General features: G+C 42.1%; 2 protein-coding genes across 3 annotated transcripts in view; one reads left to right on the forward strand and one right to left on the reverse strand.

Annotated features, from left to right (window-relative positions):
- POLR3B (RNA polymerase III subunit B) overlaps positions 1–1,961 on the reverse strand; it is a 144,588-nt gene extending 142,627 nt beyond the window's left edge. Inside the window, exon 1 of the mRNA XM_069763464.1 lies at positions 1,814–1,961. Within this exon, the coding sequence (XP_069619565.1) occupies positions 1,814–1,885 (72 nt within the window). The 5' untranslated portion in view covers positions 1,886–1,961. The remainder of the gene's footprint in view (positions 1–1,813) is intronic.
- A 438-nt stretch (positions 1,962–2,399) lies between these two features.
- On the forward strand, positions 2,400–25,189 carry IKBIP (IKBKB interacting protein). 2 transcript variants are annotated; one of them, XM_069763466.1, is made up of 3 exons: positions 2,400–2,852; positions 6,197–6,314; positions 24,353–25,189. In XM_069763466.1, exons 1-3 carry the CDS (start codon positions 2,653–2,655, stop codon positions 25,094–25,096), a joined length of 1,062 nt encoding a protein of 353 aa, XP_069619567.1. In that variant the 5' UTR covers positions 2,400–2,652; the 3' UTR covers positions 25,097–25,189. The 2 variants fall into 2 exon arrangements, with proteins under 2 accessions (XP_069619567.1, XP_069619566.1); XM_069763465.1 differs by lacking the exon at positions 24,353–25,189 and adding an exon at positions 13,651–14,862 and having other exon boundaries at positions 2,408–2,852.
- The last annotated feature ends 353 nt before the right edge of the window (positions 25,190–25,542 follow it).

Raw genomic sequence — 25,542 nt, forward strand, 5'->3', positions numbered from 1 at the left:
TGGTGTCACTAAACGGTCTCATTAAAATAAAAGGGTAAAATTGCTAAGAACTTCTAAAAACAATAAATTTTGCAATTTATAGCTTATTAAAAATTCTCTAAAAAAAAATAGAAGGATTTTTAATTCTTTAGTTTACTGCTCGTTTCCTAGGTTACTGGCCACCTTTATAATCTACTAGAGGTGGCTGGTTCCTAAGCAAGGAGTGCACGCTTACAAGCTTTTAGCTATAGAGCCTGCAAGCGCTGCTCTGGAGATAGGCGTATTGATGGATTCGGGCAGCGTCAGTGACTCTGCACTCCTACAATGCTGCCTCTGCTGGCAGCGTGAGAAAGTGCACTGTTCAGAGCAGAGGCTTAGCCACATCACCGACCTGAACAGTCATCGGGAGTCCAGCCTGCCCATTAGAACTGCAGGTTGGATTCCTGATGCCATCATCACTGGAATGGGGTATGTGCAGGAGCAATAGAAACACATAGGTCTGGCTTGGAGCTGCATACATAAAACAGTCATTTTTTTTTTTTTCTTAAAGTTTTGTTTATAAGGAACTGGGGTGACTTTGGCTGAAAATAATGTACATATGGTCGCATTGTGACTACAACAAGCAAGTTGACAAAAAGTAAATGAAAGCAAATATGACTTTTTGCAACTTGCTTATTGCAGACGTCGCCCAATCATCTGTGATGTAGATCTTTGACTGTGCAATGGACTAATGGCCGTATGGTCAGCCCCAGCTTTATTCCCCCTCCTTCCATGAGACGATACATGCTCTGTGTTACATGCAGGAATTTTGTTTTTTCTTTGAGGACAGTGGTGGGGTGGGTTAGGGAGAATGTAGGTTTATATCCCATCTCTGGCCTTTACCACCCTGATGTTTGAACTCTGCACGCACCGATTATCGCCATTACTTTGTTTCTTTAAAGGAGGCGGTTTTGTATTGAAGATTTCATTTTATAATGTGTTACGTTTTGATGCTAAAGAGCATGAAAGAGAGATAGGAAGAGAGAAAAAAAAAAGGGGAAAAAAATTGTGAAATGCTGAATATTTACACAAATATACAAATATTAGGTAGCAATTCTGCATCAAAACATAACATTTTCAATTTTATTTTATTTTTCAATTTGGACATTAGAGCAAAATGGGGCCCCACACGAAACATAAAATGCCCTAGGGTGATATATATATATATTTTATATATATATTTGAGAAAGGTCCACACTTTGGACTGAAACGTCGCACATGGGCCAATAAAATACTTATTTTTTCTATTGGAGTGCTGCCTTCATCTTTCTGGACAATAGCATGAGGTTTGGTATATACCTGGAGGGATTTTTTGCACCCTCTGTCTTCTTTTGGTGCTGCTTTTTGTTTTCTTTTTCTGTATTTATATACACACACACACTTTATCAAGACATACGAGTATATATAGTGTGTATATATGAATGTTAGGATACTGTGTATATATACATATACACTACATATGCATTATCATAGTATTTAACATGTTATATGTGTGGATGTATATATCTACACATAGCTATGTATGATATATATATATATATATATATCGACATATCGTGTGAGTGTAGTGTGTATATACACTATCATAATGCAGACGTATATAGTTTGCGTGTGTGTATATATATATATATGTATATATATATATATATATATATATATATATATATATATACACACACAACGTTGCGCATAAGGTATATACAATATGTACGTGAGTGTAGTAAATATATATATATATATATATATATACACACACACAGAGCACTGCTATAGTGAGCATACAGAGCCTCCTCACCTCCACAGTAGCCACAGGGGCGATGAGCTGCTCCTGACTGAGAGTCCCAAACTCCTCAGCCAGCACATCCATGCCTTCCTCCTCTACAGCCCAAACACATGGGAAGAGATGAAGCGTGCACCCGAAAAATCTTCCCACCACCGCAGGGGGCTGTCAACAAACGTTCCGCCACCACAGTCACGGCCCATCCCCTCAGAAGTTCCGTGGCGGCCATCTTTGTTAAGGGCAAGAATCAGAAAGGACACATATCTGTTAAAAAAAAAAATAAAAGGATAGCTGTATTATCAGGCGAACCTAGTACACAAATAATATACATTGAAGTCGTGTGATTATACCTGGTCTCCAGCCATAATAATGGCTGTATAACATACGCCTGTTAATCGCTATGTTGACTTCACTCTTTTTTGCTTATTTTGTGGAGAGACGTGAATTACATTATGAGGAAAGTAAGTAGTAATGTTCTGAAAGTTAATATGTGACAATGTATACATAATATGTCATGAAAACGCTGCAAACGCGACTAAAGGAAGTTTGGTCCGAATCTGCCCCCGTCCCCTCAGCCTGTGGCTTATTGTGCCTGGCTGCCACATACACAGGGAGGGATTTTCTGCAGCTGAGGCTGGGAGGAGTTTTTCTGTATCATAGCAACACAGTTATTCTACTTTTTTTTTTTTTCCAAGTTTCACTCACTTTGCAAACTCAAAACTTTGTAAAAACTTTTTTTTTTTATTTTTAGGATCCCTGTCATCCGCCCGCAATGATGTTGTAGGCCTGCTGGACCTTCCTATAGGGACAGCGTATTCATATAGATTTTAGTTATTTCTAAAGAACATCCCATAATGTCCAGTGAAGCGAAGCAAAGGAAGAAAGGGGCTTCTCCGGGCACCAAGGACGGAGCGGGATCGTGGCAGCGGTCTGCGGACGAGAAGGCCAAGAAGATGGCGGATCGCGTATCGGTTTCGGGCGGCGGATCGTCATGTCTTGATTTCCGGACGGCGCTGTGCTCCTTGTGTCTGGCGGTGTGCGTGGCGCTAACGTGGTAAGTGTGGCGCGTACCGTAATCCTGCCATAGTCCGTTAGCGTGGCTTATATATATATATATATATATATACAGTATATATGGCGCAGATAAGGCGTTATCCAAGCATGCTCGGGTGCTAACCGAGGGTCTTCACCTCAAGGCTCCTGCAGACGTCTGTGCAAACTCTCCGAACATGGACCGCTGATGCACGGACCGGCCGGCGGCTCCCCCGACCCGAGCGAGACAGCCGCATAGAAATATATGAAGCTGTGACGCTCTGGTAGGGAAAGCCGCCGGCCAGTCCGTGCATTAGAGGTCCGACTGCCACAGACGTCTGAATGAGCCCTTAGGAGCAAAATTTCATTTAGATTTTTGCTTATGTGCATGTGTTTTTGGCATTTTCTTAAAAACGATGCACAGTTTGCTTCCTACAGCCTCTTTGTCGCAATGTCTATTACTGGAAAAAAAAAACACAGCGAGAGAATGCAAAAAAAAAAATAGCCGAAAAAAATCACAGCGAAAGGATGCAAAAAATAGAAGGAAAAATGAAAAAAAGAAAAGCGAAGGGATGCACAAAAAATAGCAGAAAAAAATGAAAAAATAAAACACAGCAAAAAAAAACAAAAAAAAGAAGAAAAAAAATGGGGAAAAACCACAGCGAAAGGATGCAAGAAATACAAGGAAAAATGAAAAAAAAAAAAAAGCGAAAGGATGCACAAAAAATAGCAGAAAAAAATGGAAAAATAAAACACAGCAAAAAAATAGAAGAAAAAAATGGGAAAAAACCCACAGCGAAAGGATGCAAAAATAGCAGAACAAAATGGAAAAAAAAAACACACAGCAAAAGGATGCAGAAAAAAATGGAGAAATAAAACACACAGCAGAAAGAAATGGAAAAAAACACAGCGAAAGGATGCAAAAAATAGCCGAAAAAAAACAGCGAAAGGACTCAAAAAAATAGCAGAAATAAAACAGCGAAAGGGCGCAAAAAAAAGCTGAAAAAAATGGGAAAAAAAACAGTGAAAGGATGCCAAAAAATAGCAGAAAAAAAATGGAAAAAAAAACACAGCGAAAGGATACAAAAAAAAAAAACAGCAGAAAAAAACACACAGCAAAATTAGCAGGAAAAAGGCAGCCAGATTTACTAGTCAGCCACCCCCTCCATGAACCACCTTACCTGTGTTGGCTGTTTTTTTTTGTTCTGTGATGTATTCTTTTTTTTTTTTTTTATTGCTGGCTGCAGAATAGGTCAACTGAGAATCCATCAGTGAGCCCGTTTTAAAAGGAGAGAGTGTGCGACTCTCATCTTGCTTCTTTTCGAGTCCTCTCGGCTGATTTATGACCATTAAGTTCATCTCCACTTTCCTGTGGTCGTAACTCAGATGAGAGGAGCTCAGAAGAAGAAATAGAAGAGTGCTAATCTCACTGTTGGATTCTTAGTTAACTCATTCTGCAGCCGCAAATAGACGGTGCAAGACAGAGGCTGTAGAAGGCAAACGGCGAAAACATTTTTAATGAAAGCCAATAGCAAAAAAATACATCCATTTAATAAATCAAAATAGCTCCTGAAGGTGTCCATATATTATAAAGCATGTGTATATTGGTGCGTATGTTTGACCGCAGTCCCATGCAAACTCCCTTTCACTTCGGATATGTAATGAGGACGGAGAGGGGGCTCTGGACCCCCATTCTAGTGACTGGCGGTGGTCTCAGTGATCAGACATTTATCATCTAGCCTTTGGGCAGGTGATTATTGCTATTTGTAGGAGACCCCTTTTAACAATCAGTTCCCCCATAGTTAAAAGGGTCAGCCACTACTTTTTTTTTACTGATGGCCAACCCTTAGGAAAGGCCATCAATGTCTGATCGGTGGGGAAGAGACAGCCAGCACCTCCGCCAATCAGCCGGAAGTTTTCATATGCTGCTATTCAAACGAATAAGGGGTGGATCTGCAGTACCTGGTCGCGGCCATTATAGAAATGATGGCGCTGCTGTGTTCTGGCAGCATATGAAAACTTCAAGCTCCAGTAACAGCTGATAGGTGGAGGTGCCAGGAGTCGGACCTCCACCGATCAGATATTGATGGCCTTTCCTAAGGATAGGCCATCAATGAAAAAGTTATGGCGAACCCCTTTAAATATCAGAATGCTGGTTAACACAATGTCATGGCCAGCTTAAAACCCCTTTAAATATCAGAATGCTGGGTAACACAAATGTCATGGCCAGCTTAAAGGGGTTCTCCGGTAAAAACAAGTTATCATCTACACCACTAGGACCTGCACCAATCTGCGGAACTGGTACCTAATATCCCCGTTAAGATGGAGTGACAGTGCGCTCGGCCGACCACTACGCCATACTGAAACGGATAAAAGTTCCCCATTGCGGGTCCCAGCGCTCGGCTCCCCACTGATCTATAAGTTATCACCTATAGGAGATAGGCAATAACTTGTTTTAACCGAAGAACCCCTTTAAAGTGTGGGGTAATTGATTGTGCGCCATCAAGTATTACATCCACATTCGGACTATTGGAGTGAAGGGGGGCATGCCTGTTTCAATGCAAAAATGGTCATTTTAAAGAAACAGCGCCACTTCTGTCTATGGCCGTGCCTGGTATTGCAACTCAGTTGAGTGACAATACCATATACAGCTTGTGGGTGAAATTGGTGCTGCTTCTGGCTCATAGAGGCATCCCGAGCGCCAATCCTTTTACCTAGTAAGGTACGTGGACAGAAGATGTCTTAACGAGACCCTACATTTACAGGGGAAATCCACTTTAGACAATCCTTACTAGTCATAGTCGATAATAAGTAAAGGGTCGCCTTTTATCAAACTTGGGGAAACCTGGCAATAAGCGTTCAGTTTCCCTACAGCTCCCCCGCAGGGGAAATGAAGCATTACAGACAGACAGTCCTCCAAAGTTATAGACGCTCTTTCTAACTACTCTCCATCCTGACCAAGAGATGAGTCCTGAACAGAGGACTCTGAAAATTCCCTAAATGGATTTTTCTTTTAAACTAACCCTTCCCGCCCCTATCTAGAATAGCACTTCAAGGTGCGGAGACGGTTGTGGCATCTTGGTGTATTATCAGGTTATTGTGAACGCTCCGCGTTGAAGCCCAATAACATTTTAATCCCTTAGATGCCAAAGTCAGTGGCAGCCATAGCGTCTAAGCGTTTACTCGCACCTGGAGGCTAGAGGGGCTCAAAACAACCCTGTGGTCCATGTGAGAAGGCCAGTACTTTAAAGAAACACCTGATAATTAGGGGCCATGTTGAAGAGTTTGCTTTGGGTTCACAGTTTAGTCATATATTTTATGTTTTTGCGTCATCGCTCGCCATTAATATTTCGCCGCACGTTTCAGGATCGTGTTTCAGCAGTCTCAGAACTTCACCATCTTGGAGCAGAAGCTTCAGTCTCTGCGCTCTGAGTCGTCAGCGCTACAAGAGCTGGAAGAAAAAGTCAGCCAGATATTCGGAAAGGTAATTTTTATTTTTTTCCCCACAGTTTTGGCATAAAGTTGTATCAAAATCCTTTTGGCTAAATGTTTGACCCCCAAAAATTAGGAGACCACTACTCCTCCTCACCATCGAAAGGCTGCCCTATAGTCCAATCAAAAATTCACTCCTTCATCTTTCTGGATGACGAGGTACTCTGATTTCAGAGTAACGGTATGCTTTGGCTGGTTCTGCTCGAGGAGATCTGGCTGATGAGATTCTTACCGGATCGGCAATAAGTCCCCCCCCCCGAAAGAAAACGGTCTCTCTAGTGCCACCTATAGGTAGCTATCCTGTAAGTCAATGTTAGCCCACTTAACAGCCTCAAACTATGACTAAGGAGATCATCCAAGCCAGGAATACCCATGTTTTCCCCAGCAGGCAGTGGGCAGTGGCGTACCACCATGCTGGACATTTCCATCTCAACGGTATCTGCATCCTTAGGATGTAGATACAATGGTGAAACAGGGAGCCATCTGCTCCCTCTTCCACCATGTAGCCTGTGCATCTTATACTCAGTGCAGTGAGTGTGATGATGTCAGTAGATCACGCCTGCTGTGTGGAGCCTCAGTCCGCACACAGCACAGGCCGAAGCCGTGCATTGGGGGAACTGGACTAGTAGTGAGTAGGTTTATCAGTCAGTTCTTGTAATTGCTTATGGGAGCATCCTGCAGTGTGTTGGGAACTTTGTTTGCCATCATACTGTAAGGGAGGCTGTGGGGGACGTCATACTGTGAGGGAGGCTGTGGGGGACATCATACTGTAAGGGAGGCTGTGGGGGACATCATACTGTAAGGGAGGCTGTGGGGGACGTAATACTGTAAGGGAGGCTGTGGGGGACGTCATACTGTAAGGGAGGCTGTGGGGGACATCATACTGTAAGGGAGGCTGTGGGGGACATCATACTGTAAGGGAGGCTGTGGGGGACATCATACTGTAAGGGAGACTGGGGGACATCATACTGTAAGGGAGGCTGTGGGGGACATCATACTGTAAGGGAGACTGGGGGACATCATACTGTAAGGGAGGCTGTGGGGGACATCATACTGTAAGGGAGGCTTTGGGGGACATCATACTGTAAGGGAAGCTGTGGGGGACATCATACTGTAAGGGAGGCTGTGGGGCCCTCATACTGTGTGTAGGCGATGCTGTGGAGGACATCATACTGTGTATGGGTGACTGGTGGGGGTCATCATAGTGTGTAGGGGGCCGTTGGGGACATCATACTGTGTGGGGGGCTGTGAGGGACATCATACTGTATAAGGGGGCTGTGAGGGACATCATACTGTGTAGGGGGCTGTGGGGGACATCATATTATGTGGGGGGCTTTTCGAGATATCATACTGCGTAGGGAGCTGTGGGGAACATTATACTGTGTGGGGAGGTGGCGCTTTGGAGGACTTCATACTGTGTGTGGGTGGCTACTGGGGACATCATATCATGTAGGTAGCTGTAGGGGACATCATACTGTGTGGGGGTTCTGTGGGTGATATACTGTACTTTGTGGGGCTTCTCGAGATATACTGCGTGGGGGCTGTGGGGACCATACTGTGTTTGGGGTGGCACTGCGGGGGACATCATATCACGTAGGTAGCTGTAGGTGACATCATACTGTGTGGAGGTTCTGTGGGTAACCTCATACTTTGTGGGGGCTTCTCGAGATATCATACTGTGGGGGGCTGTGGGGAACATCATACTGTGCGGGGTACTCTGGGGGACATCATATCGTGTGTGGAACATAGTACTGTGTGGAGAGCATCATACTAAGGGACATCATACCGTGTGGAGCAACTATGGGGGCATCATGCTGTTTGGGAGATTCACTTTGAAGCTATCATACTTTATATGCGGGGCATTTTTGGGCCATCATACTCTTTGGGGGCTATAAAAAAAGGTATTGTAGTGGGTGAGAACACATAAGGGGCTTCAATAGAAGCAAAATTACTTCCTCTCAGGTCCAGTACTGTGTCAACACTCCTGGCCCGGTTTCTGTCTTTCTACAGCGCTGACAATGCTGCAACCAATCACTGAACTCAGTGGCTTGTGACGTTAGCATTGCAGACAAACAAAATAGACCAAGGCAGCAGCGGAGACTCTGTGTTGGACCTGGGGAGGGTGAGCAAAGTAAAGTTTAAAAAAAAAAAGTATTTTTTTTTTTTTTTTTTTACACTAAGCTACATTTGGGGACAGGACTTTAAGTTATTTGTCTTCCAAAGTTTTTTTTTTAGCCATTGGCCTCGTCAGACAGTGGGATATAGGAAATCAGAGGTCAGCGTTTAAGGAGCTTTCCTGGATCATCCTTTATTTTTCCCCTTACTTACTCTCTATAGATTACCTTGTGGCAAAGCTGAAACCATCTGCGCGATGGAATTGTTTTCTATCACCGTCATCCTCTACTGATGTGGATCAGTACACACAGATGGTTCACTCATGCAAATCCTCGGCAAAAATGTCTGCGACAAATCTGACAAATGTGAATACATCCCTGTAAGTGGTATATTTTGAAGACAAAAAATAGTAATAATGATCTTGATAATTGAGTTGTACCAAATTTCGAAAAGGGGCGATACTGTATATTTTTTTATTAATGAAATATCGGCATGGTTAAATCTTCTTTTCTAATCTCCTGTTGGTCTATATATGTTCACGCAGTGGAATCTTTATATGGATTTTCGGGCCATAATCCACCCCAAAATCTGCACGAAATCCGCCTCTTATTCCATGGCATATATTTTTGCGCACAAATTTGATATTTGCCTGGTAGGAAAAATAAAGAAAACATGAGCGACGGATCACGTATGTAAGTGGAGTCCACGATGGGTTAGTAACGTGTTCATTAGCTCCTTTTTAACCAGTTTAAGGGATCTACCGCATGTCATACTGCAAATCAGCAGTGAGTTCCTAGGTTCAGCGTCAGATTTCTGCTGCAGATTTTTTTGCAAATCCGCATAGGATTTTTCTATATGAAACATCAGTTGTTCCAGGTAAATTCAGAACAATCTGTCATGTTCTAATATATATCACTTGTATCCTGTATTTTACTCCAATTTTCTTTCTCTAATTTTCAGCTCTCTCTGACCTAGAGAGAGACGATTAGCTGCCTTGATGTCTCCTATACACAATACGCACAGACCTGTCTCCATGTAGAAACAGCTTGGAAGATATACTGCATTACTGAGCAGTGCAGCTGTGAATCCAACACTGGGATGAGATAAAACACTTACTAGAAAGCAGATACGTCACTCTACAACTCCTTCCTTTTTCCATAGACTTCAATAGGCAGCTGTCATCTGATTCGTCTCCTATACACAATACGCACAGACCTGTCTCCATGTAGAAACAGCTTGGAAGATATACTGCATTACTGAGCAGTGCAGCTGTGAATCCAACACTGGGATGAGATAAAACACTTACTATAAAGCAGATAACGTCACTCTACAACTCCTTCCTTTTTCCATAGACTTCAATAGGCAGCTGTCATCTGATTCGTCTCCTATACACAATACGCACAGACCTGTCTCCATGTAGAAACAGCTTGGAAGATATACTGCATTACTGAGCAGTGCAGCTGTGAATCCAACACTGGGATGAGATAAAACACTTACTAGAAAGCAGATAACGTCACTCTACAACTCCTTCCTTTTTCCATAGACTTCAATAGGCAGCTGTCATCTGATTCGTCTCCTATACACAATACGCACAGACCTGTCTCCATGTAGAATCAGCTTGGAAGATATACTGCATTACTGAGCAGTGCAGCTGTGAATCCAACACTGGGATGAGATAAAACACTTACTAGAAAGCAGATACGTCACTCTACAACTCCTTCCTTTTTCCATAGACTTCAATAGGCAGCTGTCATCTGATTCCACAGTGAGCTAGGTGTTGATTTATGCAAAGTGTGTTAAAAGGACAGTATCAAGTTCAACTTAGTAAAGAAATAATATGCGGTAAGCCCCCCCCTAGTGGCGACTAATAAAAAACTGAAAGATCTTTTTACACTCTGTGTGTGCATAGGTTAGAGCTGTGACGCTAAAAAAAAATATGGATATAAAGGTGTTATGCACAGCACAACTAATGTTCACAAGTTTCCTGCACTTTCTCATAAGGCAGGCCATCAATTCTAGGTCACATGTAGGTAAGTTAAAGGGAATCTGTCAGCAGACCGTTGCTATGAAATCTGAGACCATCATGATGTAGGGGCAGAGACCTTGATTCCAGCGATGTGTCACTTACTGGGCTGCTTGGTGCAGTTTTGATAAAATCCCTGTTTTCTCTCCGGTAGATCTAGCAATGCAATGAATGCCGAGCTGTGTATAACCCCGCCCACACTCCTGATTGGCAGCTTTCTGTGTACATTGTCAGCAAGTGACCAATCAGTGGTGGGGGCAGAGTTACAGATTACCTGGACTACCTTGCACATGACACTTAGTCCTGCAGTGATGATCTCCTGTTGATAAAACACTGATTGTATTGAAATTACAGCAAGCTGCTGAGCAAGTGACATATCGCTGAAATCGGGCTCTCATGATGCTTTCAGATTACATAGCCTAAGCCTTCTGACTGATTCACTTTAATGATGTTCATGTCAAAATAAGACCCCCCCCCATGTTAACCTAGCTCAGTAGCAGTCCTTACCACGGTGTCCCTATGCTGCACAAATAGGAATGGTACCCAACCGGCCGGTCATCTTCTTCTTGGCATCGCATAATCACATAGTAATTTTATGTAATGAGAAAAAATAATGATTCATTTATGTTAATTATGGTGAATCAGTGTCCGCTCCTTGCAGGGCATTTCCTGTATCCACTTCACTCCGTCTCCTATTTCTTCACCCTGAGACACAATATCCAGACTGCATGAATCTTACATGAGGCCTAGATTAGATTTCTATGGTTGTGACATAATGAAGGAGGCTTCTACAACTCCTGAAAAATGTATCATTTGGTTTTATTATAATATGGTGTAATTACAGTTTTCGGGGCATAGGAAAAAGAGGCTTTAATGGAGGTTTCCGTTTTTTCTTGCATAGTGAAAAGTCGTGCAAATTTATGTATAAAAAAAATTGTTTATCAATTCCTTTCCATTTTCAAAGTCTTGGTTCCTTGTCAGCTGTGCTTTATATTTAGCACTAATCATTTTCAGCCACTATTATCAGCATAAAGGATTAGGCTATAGCCTGCCGGGCAAAAAACGTTCATGGTTTTCCTGCAAATTGCTGCAATTTGTAGGTAAACTATATGTGGTTTTTGCTGTCTGGTTCTTGGCAGAAAAAATATCCTTACACACAGAATTGTCACATTGCGTGGAAGTCTGGCAAGTAGGCGTTTCATAGACAGGCTTATTGCTAGCCACTCTTTCTACCAGAAGACTTCAGCCTTTATTCCTTTTACAGGGGTCTCTCGGCTCGATCTTCGGAGTTTCTGCTGGCCGGTGGAGCGGTCTGGTGGCAAAAAATTGTCATAAAGCTTGGTCATTACCAGGAGGTCTGTCATGATCCAGGCCGGGTTTTGTATCGTGTCTCTCTTTCCCGGTCTGATCTTGTCAAGAGTTAACTTTTCTCTGCCTCGTTCTGGCGTCAGGTCGGCTATTTCTCTCCACTGCATCCTGCAGGTGGTGTCAGTTATAGTTTCTGCCTACGGCGTGTGTAGCTGACTCTGCGTACCCTGATTCGTCCTGCTGCTTTTGTTGACTGTACCCGTGTCTGTTTATTCTCCTCTTCCCATCCCGATTCTGTGTTCCCCTTTCGTGTTAGTATTCCCTGGTACCTGACTTGGCTTGGATTCTGACCTACTGTTTTGTCTCTTGTCTTTGGCATATCTGCTCCTGACCAGTATTGATCCATTTGGCTTGTTTCTGACTCTGTGCTTGGTTATTCCTTTGGTACTGCGCTACAGACTAAAATCGACCCGGCTTGTTTTACTATTCCGCTGCCACCTGGTGGTGACCTCGCTGCTGTTAGCAGTCCTCCCTCCTCTCTATTGCCATCTAGTGGAGCTGCATCTACCTGCATAGCAGCAGCGTATCAGGTCAAAATCAGACACACAATTGGATGGTCAGAATACAAGCCAAAGTCAGAAAGTAGAATACTCAATAACACCACAGGAGCAGAGCGCAGGGATGTGAACCAGGTCAAGCTGAACTTTATAACTGGCAGTGTAGAACAGCGATTCAGGAATTTAAATAGACAGCAGCCCTACCCAGGGAACTAACACAAAACAGATGTAGAAGTTAATCCTTAAGCTCCCTGTCTGGTTGGCACCACAATTACCATAGAATTACACTTCATGGCTGCAGTATTGCCACACTTTGCTTGGAGCTTATGTGTTCACTGACATTCGATTCATATTATCAGTCAGAATGGAGTGGGGCTCAGAGTTACGGTTAAACTACCTTAAATGTTTTGTCACAGCTTGAAATCCATTTTCTAAAATCAAGCTGGTTCCACTGATCAACTGATCATGGTAGATCACGTTTCTGAAGCTGCAGCCACATGTTTTTCCTGCAGCGCCTCTACAGGAGAAATGTGGGATTACACTTTTTTTCAAATAAATATGGAACTATTTAATACATGGTAGGTCCATGTCTACTTGAGTGTTCCCCTTGTTATCATCTCACATCTGTCTGGCTAATGTTCACATGAGGAGTTTCTTGATCTTTTTTTTTTTTTTAAATGCCTTGATGGTAAAAAAAAATGTATATGGTGCTTTTTTGAAGCAGATCCTGAAGGAAACCTCCTAAAATTAAATACTGTCTAATCAAAAGGCTGCAAAGAAAACAAAAACTTCGAAAATTGTTCAAAACATTTTTCGGAAATTAAAATCTTTTCCAAACACTCCCCCTCCAAAAAAATGAGCGTTTCTTGGTGTAGTTTTCCTTTGAATATCTCCATGGTTTTTAAATCCTCAAAAACAATTAGTGTGAACATAGCCTTGGAAACCACAAGGCCAAAGTTCTCTCCTCTTGACTGGTGGTTGTAGGTTCTCACGAATGGTGCTTCCTCCTTCTTCTGCTGCATGTGACCTAACTTTCCGTGCAGTTCTACATAGATACCTCATATGACCCTGACTCCATATTTGAGAACTTTCTTCAGTCCACTTTGGTCAACTTTATTGTCTTCATTTTCTGCTCTTCCATGTCTACCTATCGGTGGAGAAGGTCTATGTGTTCGAAAGCCTAAAAAAAGGTTAAAATGTGGCTCCTGATTGATGGAAGCCAAATCTCATATTTTCGTTCCTTATGATGACACTGTTTATGGATTTTTTTTTAACTTTCATACATTACATTGCTTTACATTAAGCACATGGACCTTCTCTTACAGCTCAAGTCTACCGATGAGGTCCTAGCAGAAGCGACATCGTCATCTTCTCTAGTGAGCAACTTGCAGCAACAGTTGACTAACCTCTATACCGATATCGATCACATCCAAGTCCATGAGCTATCTCTCTCTGAAAAGATGCAGACTATCAACCTGAGGTTTCAGAACGTCACCGATTCATGGAAGAAGAGTCTTGATGAGATGAAGCTCGAATCTGACTCTGTCAACTCGGAAACCAAGTCTTTCCGTAACCAAATGACCTTGAAGATCAACTCTGCTGACCAAACACTCAAGCAGCTCTCCGAGAAACTTAAAGAGTTTGAATCGGGGACTCTCCGCAATTTTAGAACGGTGAAAACCCAGGAAGGCGATGACCTTCAGCGGATTTCTGACGTTCTGGAATGGGATCATAACGCTGTCAAGGAGCTGGAAAAAGAGCAGAATGGCTTAGCCGATCTGAACAATAAAGTCCGAAAGAACATGGAAGAATTCCAACCTAAACTGACGGAATGCATCAAGAATCTGCCAACGATCGACTCGGCTGTACGTAGCCTTCTGAAGGTGTCTAATGAGATGCAGGACCTGGAGAAAAAGATGAATGCATTGACCGAGCAAGTTTTTAATACGGAGGACAACTTGCTGAAAATCATTACCGAGACTTTGGAGATCCAGCATGCCCTGGAAAGGATGCAGTACGATAACAGTATCCTAAAACTTCAAAATGAAGTCTCAGTATTGAAGGAAAAAACAAATATTTTGTCCAAACTTGACGACAAATCTCTTTCAGAAGAGAAGGAATCAGATAACAGTTACGATGAAACTTAAAGGCCGAAAAATATATATATTTTTTTATCCTTTTTTAGGGCACTAGAAACATGCATACATCTGCCAATCCATGGACCCAAGTGGGTGGCATCAGTCTACCCCTTTCGCCAAAATTTGACCATTTCAACAGTATTCTTCCCATTTAACCAATTTTAATACCAGATAATCTTCTGGCAAGTCTCTGATTACGGAAGGAATGACATGTGACTACGAGATGCGCTCCCCAATGGGGTGTTGCACACAATTAATCAGTGTTATGTGACTTTTGTGCTGGGAACAATATCTCCATTGTGTCGGGTTTAAAGAGAATTACCGTATTAGCTTTTTTTTAATACCAGACATTTTGCACTGATCAGTTTCTTAATAGATCAATAAAAAGATTGGAGCACCATTTTTCTGTTTAAAAAAAAGTAGACGTACCGGTAACCATTATGATTTTGGATACTTGCCGCCACCAGTAGGGGGAGCTTTGGAGCTTATGAAATACAATTAGCAAAAATATATAGTATGAAGCTAATTTAGAGAAATTTGGACTTTTAGGAAATAAATTGTTGGCTAGTTGAGATATATATGTATGATATATATATATATATATATATATATATATATATATATATATATATAATATATATATTATATTTATTTTTAAAGGGATTGTCCCATCTTCTCAAATGAGTAAAAATTGCAAAGTGCCTGTAAAAAAAAAGAAAAAAAAACGACTTTGCAATTTGCCTCTTGTTAAAAGTCCTTTCTGTTCTCAGGAACGGAGGGATGTTTAATTCTATTGTTTACAGTTTGTTGCCAAAGTTATCGACCTCTTCTGCTGGCTATCAGCTGGGTGGTGTCGTGGGCAAGGAGCAAAGCATTTTTATGCTCTTTGTTGTAGGGCCTGCAAGCAGTTTGTGTCCATGGTCTCCTCCGACATTGCCTCAATTTGCAGCATAGAAGAGTGCACAGTTTGAGGTGGCAGTGCAACCATGCTGGTCTGAATTGTTAATGATCAGGAGCACACCGACTCCTGTCAAGTAGAAAGGCAGAGGAGAGGTGTACTCCTGATGAATGAAGATGGGACAAACCCTTTAAACTTTTGTGCTGATTATTGACACCAAATATTTATCCTTTTGCTCCTGAAGTGGTTCAGATACGCATGAGCTTCCAAAACTATGATGTGTGGTGGAGCATCGTGAGTCATGTAGTTTACAGTTAACACTGCAACTACCAACACGTCCCCTGTGCAAAAGATAGCAAGACAGTGGCTCAAGCTGGGGTCATAATGTGGTAGCAATTTTTCGGTTATTTCCTGTGGATGGGGAGTTGCCAGCAATTTTGCGCTAATTCCAAAATTTAAAATGCGTGGAATTGGATGCAGTCTTACTCGATCGGCGATTAGTCCCAATCTGAATGTTTTCTGCATGTATGTCCATCTTTGTCACCAATGTTTTCGCTCTAATGCATCCAAAATGAACTGAAGCAACTTTACAAACAGAGTTACATAGTAACATAGTAACATAGTTAGTAAGGCCGAAAAAAGACATTTGTCCATCCAGTTCAGCCTATATTCCATCATAATAAATCCCCAGATCTACGTCCTTCTACAGAACCTAATAATTGTATGATACAATATTGTTCTGCTCCAGGAAGACATCCAGGCCTCTCTTGAACCCCTCGACTGAGTTCGCCATCACCACCTCCTCAGGCAAGCAATTCCAGATTCTCACTGCCCTAACAGTAAAGAATCCTCTTCTATGTTGGTGGAAAAACCTTCTCTCCTCCAGACGCAAATAATGCCCCCTTGTGCCCGTCACCTTCCTTGGTATAAACAGATCCTCAGCGAGATATTTGTATTGTCCCCTTATATACTTATACATGGTTATTAGATCGCCCCTCAGTCGTCTTTTTTCTAGACTAAATAATCCTAATTTCGCTAATCTATCTGGGTATTGTAGTTCTCCCATCCCCTTTATTAATTTTGTTGCCCTCCTTTGTACTCTCTCTAGTTCCATTATATCCTTCCTGAGCACCGGTGCCCAAAACTGGACACAGTACTCCATGTGCGGTCTAACTAGGGATTTGTACAGAGGCAGTATAATGCTCTCATCATGTGTATCCAGACCTCTTTTAATGCACCCCATGATCCTGTTTGCCTTGGCAGCTGCTGCCTGGCACTGGCTGCTCCAGGTAAGTTTATCATTAACTAGGATCCCCAAGTCCTTCTCCCTGTCAGATTTACCCAGTGGTTTCCCGTTCAGTGTGTAATGGTGATATTGATTCCCTCTTCCCATGTGTATAACCTTACATTTATCATTGTTAAACCTCATCTGCCACCTTTCAGCCCAAGTTTCCAACTTATCCAGATCCATCTGTAGCAGAATACTATCTTCTCTTGTATTAACTGCTTTACATAGTTTTGTATCATCTGCAAATATCGATATTTTACTGTGTAAACCTTCTACCAGATCATTAATGAATATGTTGAAGAGAACAGGTCCCAATACTGACCCCTGCGGTACCCCACTGGTCACAGCGACCCAGTTAGAGACTATACCATTTATAACCACCCTCTGCTTTCTATCACTAAGCCAGTTACTAACCCATTTACACACATTTTCCCCCAGACCAAGCATTCTCATTTTGTGTACCAACCTCTTGTGCGGCACGGTATCAAACGCTTTGGAAAAATCGAGATATACCACGTCCAATGACTCACCGTGGTCCAGCCTATAGCTTACCTCTTCATAAAAACTGATTAGATTGGTTTGACAGGAGCGATTTCTCATAAACCCATGCTGATATGGAGTTAAACAGTTATTCTCATTGAGATAATCCAGAATAACATCCCTCAGAAACCCTTCAAATATTTTACCAACAATAGAGGTTAGACTTACTGGCCTATAATTTCCAGGTTCACTTTTAGAGCCCTTTTTGAATATTGGCACCACATTTGCTATGCGCCAGTCCTGCGGAACAGACCCTGTCGCTATAGAGTCACTAAAAATAAGAAATAATGGTTTATCTATTACATTACTTAGTTCCCTTAGTACTCGTGGGTGTATGCCATCCGGACCCGGAGATTTATCTATTTTAATCTTATTTAGCCGGTTTCGCACCTCTTCTTGGGTTAGATTGGTGACTCTTAATATAGGGTTTTCATTGTTTCTTGGGATTTCACCTAGCATTTCATTTTCCACCGTGAATACCGTGGAGAAGAAGGTGTTTAATATGTTAGCTTTTTCCTCGTCATCTACAACCATTCTTTCCTCACTATTTTTTAAGGGGCCTACATTTTCAGTTTTTATTCTTTTACTATTGATATAGTTGAAGAACAGTTTGGGATTAGTTTTACTCTCCTTAGCAATGTGCTTCTCTGTTTCCTTTTTGGCAGCTTTAATTAGTTTTTTAGATAAAGTATTTTTCTCCCTATAGTTTTTTAGAGCTTCAATGGTGCCATCCTGCTTTAGTAGTGCAAATGCTTTCTTTTTACTGTTAATTGCCTGTCTTACTTCTTTGTTTAGCCACATTGGGTTTTTCCTATTTCTAGTCCTTTTATTCCCACAAGGTATAAACCGCTTACACTGCCTATTTAGGATGTTCTTAAACATTTCCCATTTATTATCTGTATTCTCATTTCTGAGGATATTGTCCCAGTCTACCAGATTAAGGGCATCTCTAAGCTGGTCAAACTTTGCCTTCCTAAAGTTCAATGTTTTTGTGACTCCCTGACAAGTCCCCCTAGTGAAAGACAGGTGAAACTGTACAATATTGTGGTCGCTATTTCCTAGATGCCCGACCACCTGCAGATTTGTTATTCTGTCAGGTCTATTAGATAGTATTAGGTCTAAAAGTGCTGCTCCTCTGGTTGGATTCTGCACCAATTGTGAAAGATAATTTTTCTTGGTTATTAGCAGAAACCTGTTGCCTTTATGGGTTTCACAGGTTTCTGTTTCCCAGTTAATATCCGGGTAGTTAAAGTCCCCCATAACCAGGACCTCATTATGGGTTGCAGCTTCATCTATCTGCTTTAGAAGTAGACTTTCCATGGTTTCTGTTATATTTGGGGGTTTGTAACAGACCCCAATGAGAATTTTGTTACCATTTTTCCCTCCATGAATTTCAACCCATATGGACTCGACATCCTCATTCCCTTCGCTAATATCCTCCCTTAAAGTGGACTTTAGACAAGACTTTACATGGAGACAAACCCCTCCTCCTCTCCGATTTTTACGATCCTTTCTAAACAGACTGTAACCCTGTAAGTTAACTGCCCAGTCATAGCTTTCATCTAACCATGTCTCGGTTATTCCCACTATGTCAAAGTTACCTGTAGATATTTCTGCTTCTAGTTCTTCCATCTTGTTTGTCAGGCTTCTGGCGTTTGCGAGCATGCAGTTAAAGGAGTGTTCTAATCTTCTGTCTTCAGGAGCAGAGCACTCCTCTGCCTCCCGACTTCCTGGCTGCAGGGGGTGGTATGCTCCTGAAGATTGACAGTTTGCACAAGCAGTATAGTTCAGCAGCATACATCACATAGGAGACACTGGGGCTGGAGCATGTACATCTCTTAGGAGACCCTGAGGCTGCAGCATATACATCACGTGAGAGACACTGTGGCAGAAGCATATACATCACATTTGAGATGGTGGGGCAGGAGCATATGCATCACATAGGAAACAGTGGAGCGAGAGCATATACATCACATAGGAAACAGTGGAGCGAGAGCATATACATCACATAGGAGACAATGGAGCCGGAGCATATATAGTACATTACTGGAGACGATGTGGCAAGAGCATATAAATAAGATGCTGGAGCATATACATCAGAAAAGACACTGGGGCAGGAGCATATAAATCAAAGGAGAGACTGGGACAGGAGCATATACATCACAGGAGATACTGGGACAGGAGCATATACATCACAGGAGATACTGGGACAGGAGCATATACATCACAGGAGATACTGGGACAGGAGCATATCCATCACAGGAGATACTGGGACAGGAGCATATACATCACTAGATACGCTGGGACAGGAGCATATACATCACAGGAGACGCTGGGACAGGAGCATATACATCACAGGATAAGCTGGGACAGGAGCATATACATCACAGGAGATGCAGGTGCAGGAGCATTACATAAATAGTAATTTTACTTATATAGCGCCAACATATTCCATAGCACTTTACAAATGAGCAGGGACATGTTCAGACAATAACGTTACATTGTAACACGTAGTTCAACACTTAGGAGTGAGGGCCCTTCTCACAAGCTTATAGTCTAAACATCGCAGGAGACGCTGGGGCTGGAACATATACATCACACAGGAGACACTGGGGCTGTAGCATATACATCACACAGGAGACGCTGAGGCTGGAGCATATACATCACACAGGAAACGCTGGGGTTGGAGCATATACATCACACAAGAGACGCTGGGGCTGGAGCATATACATCACACAGGAGACACGGGCTGTAGCATATACATCACACAGGAGACGCTGAGGCTGGAGCATATACATCACACAGGAGACGCTGGGGTTGGAGCATATACATCACGCAAGAGACGCTGGGGCTGTAGCATATACATCACACAGGAGACGCTGGGGCGGTAGCATATACATCACACAGGAGACGCTGGGGCTGGAGCATATACATCACACAGGAGACGCTGGGGCTGGAGCATATACATCGCACAGGAGACACTGGGGCTGTAGCATATACATCACACATGAGACGCTGGGGTTGGAGCATATATATAATAGAAGACATGGGGGCTTCCGCTGCTGTCTTCATCTGTGGGATAGGAGTGCATTGTGTCCTAAATCTGTCAATCTGATCTGACAATGGAGTTTGGCCGGTAACTATATTCAACGAGCTGTAAACGTCAGAATTAAAAATGCCTCCTTTCTAGAGGATTTTTACTTAAAAAAAAATACTTTGCCAAGTAGCTTTTTTTTACAATCACTTTGTAAATTTTAACCATTTAAGAGCTTGAGACAAGACTTTTAGTTCAGTAAAGTTACAAAAGTTTACACCCCCTTACATTTTTTTTTACATTGCGCAGAGCACATATTTTTATGTCTTCTATTTTTAATGCAATAAAATGAGAAAAACTTAAGTGTACTGTATTCTTTATATGCTAGTATAGTATTTGTGAGCTGTATGTCTCTGGGAAAAACAGCAGGTGCAACATCACCAAAGGCCTTGTGGTATCAGGTTTTCTACTAATAGGTCCATTATTTAGGGTGGAATGTTTATTTCCGTTTTTTTCTGGCACTGTTCCGGTTCCTAAAAAAGTAGTTCTTAAAAATAGCTCGGGGGCAGAACGACAGACAAGATGAACCAGTAATGAAAACATCCCATTCTTTCCTAAGAAAAACAGGGAGGGAATGGAGCTGTGAGCACTGGGAACAAACTGGCAATTTCTGCTGAGTTTTACACTTATCAAAGAAATATAAAAGTTAAGGATCTAAAATTATTTGGATACAGAGGTCTAATGTAGGTAAGCCTACCCTGCTGATCAACTGATCGTTGCAAGTCTCGCCAGTTAAGATCATGCACTGTGTTTCCCTATTTTTGTTAGTTCCATAGACTCAACCACCACCCCAATCAACGTTCTTGTCATGTTCATGAAGCTAATTGGGTGGCAGTGTCCCCCATTCTAGTGGTCATTGGTGATCCCAAAGGTTAGATCTAAGTTAACATTTATCACTCATCCAGTAGATATTTTCGGCTACGATACAACTTTTAAAGGGCTTCTCTGCTTTGGAGAACCCCTACAAGTAAGAAGGGTTCTTTGACAAATAAACTGATCACAAAAATGTCCTACTACCAGGATCCCAGGTCTTACCACCAGCTGGTTGTCCCTCAGCGTGGACAACCAGCTGTGAAGCCCTCCTATACACCTTTGTTGTCAGCTGATGATGATTCAGCCCATTATTTGGCTTCCGACTATCCTGAACGCTCTTGCGTTCTCTACGAGATAGCCCCTGCCAGACTCTTCCGATGGCGGCTTATCTCACAGAGAACAAAAGGATCGGTAGTTAGGAATCGTACATGGTGGATTCTTCTCTCCCGTAACATCAACTTTTAGGAGGCTCCCATACACATTAGACCGTCGGCTGAGCCCGTTGAGATCATCAGCTTTGGCTGACGTTAAAGGGACACTGTCACCTGAATTTGGAGGGAACAATCTTCAGCCATGGAGGCGGGGTTTTTGGGTGTTTGATTCACCCTTTCCTTACCCGCTGGCTGCATGCTGGCTACAATATTGGATTGAAGTTCATTCTCTGTCCTCCATAGTACACGACTGCGCAAGGCAGTATACACATTGTGATATGTTAAAAAACAACTGGCAAACAGTTTTAAAATATATACGGTATATATATTTAACACAACTTTATTTAAACAATAGATCCTTTTCTGGTGATTGCTTCCCTTTAAGTGTTCATTTTTCCGGCAGTGCCGCCACAGGGGAAATGTAGCATTGTACTGCGCCCATTCAAATCGGTAGGATATCTGTGTAATAGAACTAGCCCGCCAGAATCAGAGACCATCTTGGCACACTTTTCATGCTGCCCAAGAAATGGCGACCTTAAAGGGGTGTTCTTAAGTTTAAGAGTTGTCTTTTCCACAGGATAAGAGATACCGCAACTTTCCGATCGTTGGGGATCCGACCACCTTGGGGATCATTTTGAGACTTGAGCAGAGGATCCCATTGTATTGATAATTAACTTCTTCAAAAGACAGGAAGATTTTCATAACTTGCTGCGCCGCGTGAACATTTTTTTTTAATGTCGAGCTTGGTGTAAAATGCATGGATCATTTGTTCTCTTCTTCGGAGAGTTGTTGCTGTGGAAACTGAAATAACGTTCTTACCCTGCTCATCATTTACCATATATTGGTCGTCTGCATTCGATAAACCTGTTTTACCCTGTTAGACTGCGGTAAAAAATCGATTCAACCCCCCAATACCCCACCCATTTGTTAAATTAAGCCAAGAACTGTGGCCGTCCATTGATTTGCATTAAAGCCCATCATGTAAGACTCCAAGCAGCATGTCCAAAAGCTACGATGGGACCAAGTCCAAAAACTAAGATTGGACCATGTCTATTAAGATGTTCTAAATCATCTTGATTGTAAAATATTACAAAAAGACCTAGAAAAGACGACCAAGAACATGCCAGATTTTTTTTTAGGCTATAATAATAGTATTTCATGTATAATAGATTAGATTAAACTGGGAATTAAAGAGCAAGAGAAGGACTTGGGTGTTCGGAAGCCAAGCAGCAGTACTCAATGCCAAGCAGCAGCTGAAAAAGCAAGTAAGATTTTAGAGAATATAAAAAATAAAATAAAGAAACACCTGCGAACCAAGTATAATATTACCCATCGATAATTCTGTAAGATTGTGTTAAATATGGGATTTTGTTAAGTGTTTTTAAGATTGATTAGAAAATGACCTTCAATTTTAATCAGCGTTATATTAAGGAGGTTGTCCGAGACTATTTTTTTTATGGGCCTAAGACCTTACAGGCAGGTAGTTGCCAAGTACCTGGCTGTTTGTTCTGCACGGTGCCAATCTCTATGGCTCAGAGCAGGCACAGACCGCTCCTACCAATGATTCTGCAGCTTACAGTGACATGTCGACAGAGCAGCTGTTTCTCTTCCACTCTGCTCTGTTGATGGGGCGTTACTGCCAACATCATGCTGATTGACCTATGGCTCCCTGCTTCTTCACCGCGGAGAGCCCTCTGTAAGTTAGCAGAAATTCAGCAGTCACATACTGTCGAGAAAGCAGCCCGAAAGAGGCTGCTTTGTTGATGTGAGGTCAAAGGAAGCAGCAGAATCGCTGTCAACAGTGGTCCATGACCACTCTGAGCAGGCGCCAGGCAGAACGGACAGATAATTAGCATCTACCTGCCTGTAAGTTATAAAAATAGTCCCAAATAACCCCTTTAAATGTGTGTTTTTTTTATGTATGTTCTTTTTTTAGTTTTACTTTACTATCACAGTCTGTGTTAAGAAAAATAGAAATTTTGCAGTTTTCACAGCACATGGGGAAATTCTAGACTCATACTTATTTTTTTTTTTTTTTCAGGAAATTCACATGCACATTAGCAGCAATAGACTGATTCCGACCCTATCTTTTGTATTGAAGCATCTAATGATCATGTGCAAAGGTCATTGTGAGTGGATGTAGAGTGGGGGGGTGAGATGTGATATCATCTGTTACACAAAAAAAGAAAAAATAGGACCCACATACCTTTAGTATTAATGCACAGGTGCACAAATACGCTATGTGGAGAATATACACACACGATTCATCAGCGCACTGCGACCAATGAATACATGAAGTCCAATAAAAACGTAAAAGGTACTGAGTGCTTTTTGATCAAAGAGCTAAAAAGTCATGGCTTTGCACAGCCTTTGCCACAGCTTTGTGCTTTTTGTTGTGGTAGAACCTGATTTTGCAGTCAGGGCTGTGGAGTCGGTAAGTCAAAACTCCAACTCCTCAATTTCCATCACTACGACTCCACCAAAATGGGCTCCGACTCCACAGCCCTACCAGGGCTGTGGCGTCGGTAAGTCAAACCTCCGACTCCTCAATTTCCATGACACCGACTCCACCAAAATGGCCTCCGACTCCACGATTCCGACTCGACAGCCCTAATTGCAGTTTAGTCCAATTCAATACAAGGCACAGCCAAAGTCTGAAGGAACATAGCATTTACTGAATCACAATGGCTCCATCATTCAGCTGATCGATTGGACGTTAGACCTCGCCAATCAATCTTTGATTACCCATCCTAACAACAGACAATTATTTATAAAGTTAAAAAAAACTGTTTTTCTATAATTATTATCCTTTACTTAATTTTCAGATGGAAGAAACCACACAAACCATGACCAAGCTAAAGGATCTTCAGATCACACAACGCATGGAACGGTTGCAAAAAGACATCGGCAACATCAAGCAATGGACAAGTCTTATTTTGGCAAAAAGAGACCAACTGGAAGTCAACCTTACCGCTCTTGAACAAGCCATTTCTCAGGTTGAGCAGACCACCACAGGTATCTCGAAAGAAGTTTCCAACAAGATAGCCAGCGTAAAGACGGATGTGAGAAGGATATCGGGGATGGAGATGGATATTATTTCCATGACTGACTCAGTGGATGAGTTGGAGAAAAAATTAGAGAAAGTTGAGAAGAACACGGCAGAGAGGATGGGAGATGCTTTATTCGGCAGCATTGACCGTATCACTTCACTGAAGAGCTCGGTGTCTAGAAATTCGGACAGAATAGATCTTCTAAAGATACGTTTGATGGAGCTCAAGGGCAATTTCACGGACAACTCCGATAAACTCTCCAGTCTAGAGAGCGACAGGTTGAAGGTCTTACAGGCCGTAAACTTTGCCAATGAACTCAAGCCCAAAGTCCTCACAATCAAGAAGGACTTTGCCTATTTAGAAGCCATGATAAACGATCTGTCTCTGAGGATCGGCCGCTTGGCATCCGACCTACTGAACAGAGAAAAAGATATTAACCTGCTAAGTGATAAAATGTACAACCTAACGGTGATGAAATCTGAAGTTCTAGCTCTAAGTAATAAAATTAGTAACGTGTAGGAGGTTAAACCAGCTCCATCGAGAGGGGGGCTAGGCATGGGTATTGTGTGCACGACACATTCCAATTAAAGTGTTTTGTTTTTTTATCTTCTATACTTTATAATTTTATTGATTTTGTATGAATTTTTATTTTCGGCAACAGTCCTATTTTCACCTCCCACTCACTGCCAAAATCTGTTTCTTCTTAGAGAGGCTTTAATTATGTGAAATGTAATGTATGTGTTGGTGTGCTTCTTGATAATATAGAAAGTTACTGTTCTGGACCTTCTACGCACATTTAATTCAATAGTTCAACAAAGAGTCAACTCCTTGCGCACTGGACTAGGCTCACTTGAGGTCCTTACTCTGTGAGGCACTATCTTCTACAGCATGTAATAAATCACCCCTTCGTCAGAAATACTATATGCGTTCAGAGCAATTTAGATGTGTAGACATGAGGACCATGT

The sequence above is a fragment of the Ranitomeya imitator genome, chromosome 4 (assembly GCF_032444005.1).
Source record: "Ranitomeya imitator isolate aRanImi1 chromosome 4, aRanImi1.pri, whole genome shotgun sequence".
Lineage (NCBI taxonomy): Eukaryota > Metazoa > Chordata > Amphibia > Anura > Dendrobatidae > Ranitomeya > Ranitomeya imitator.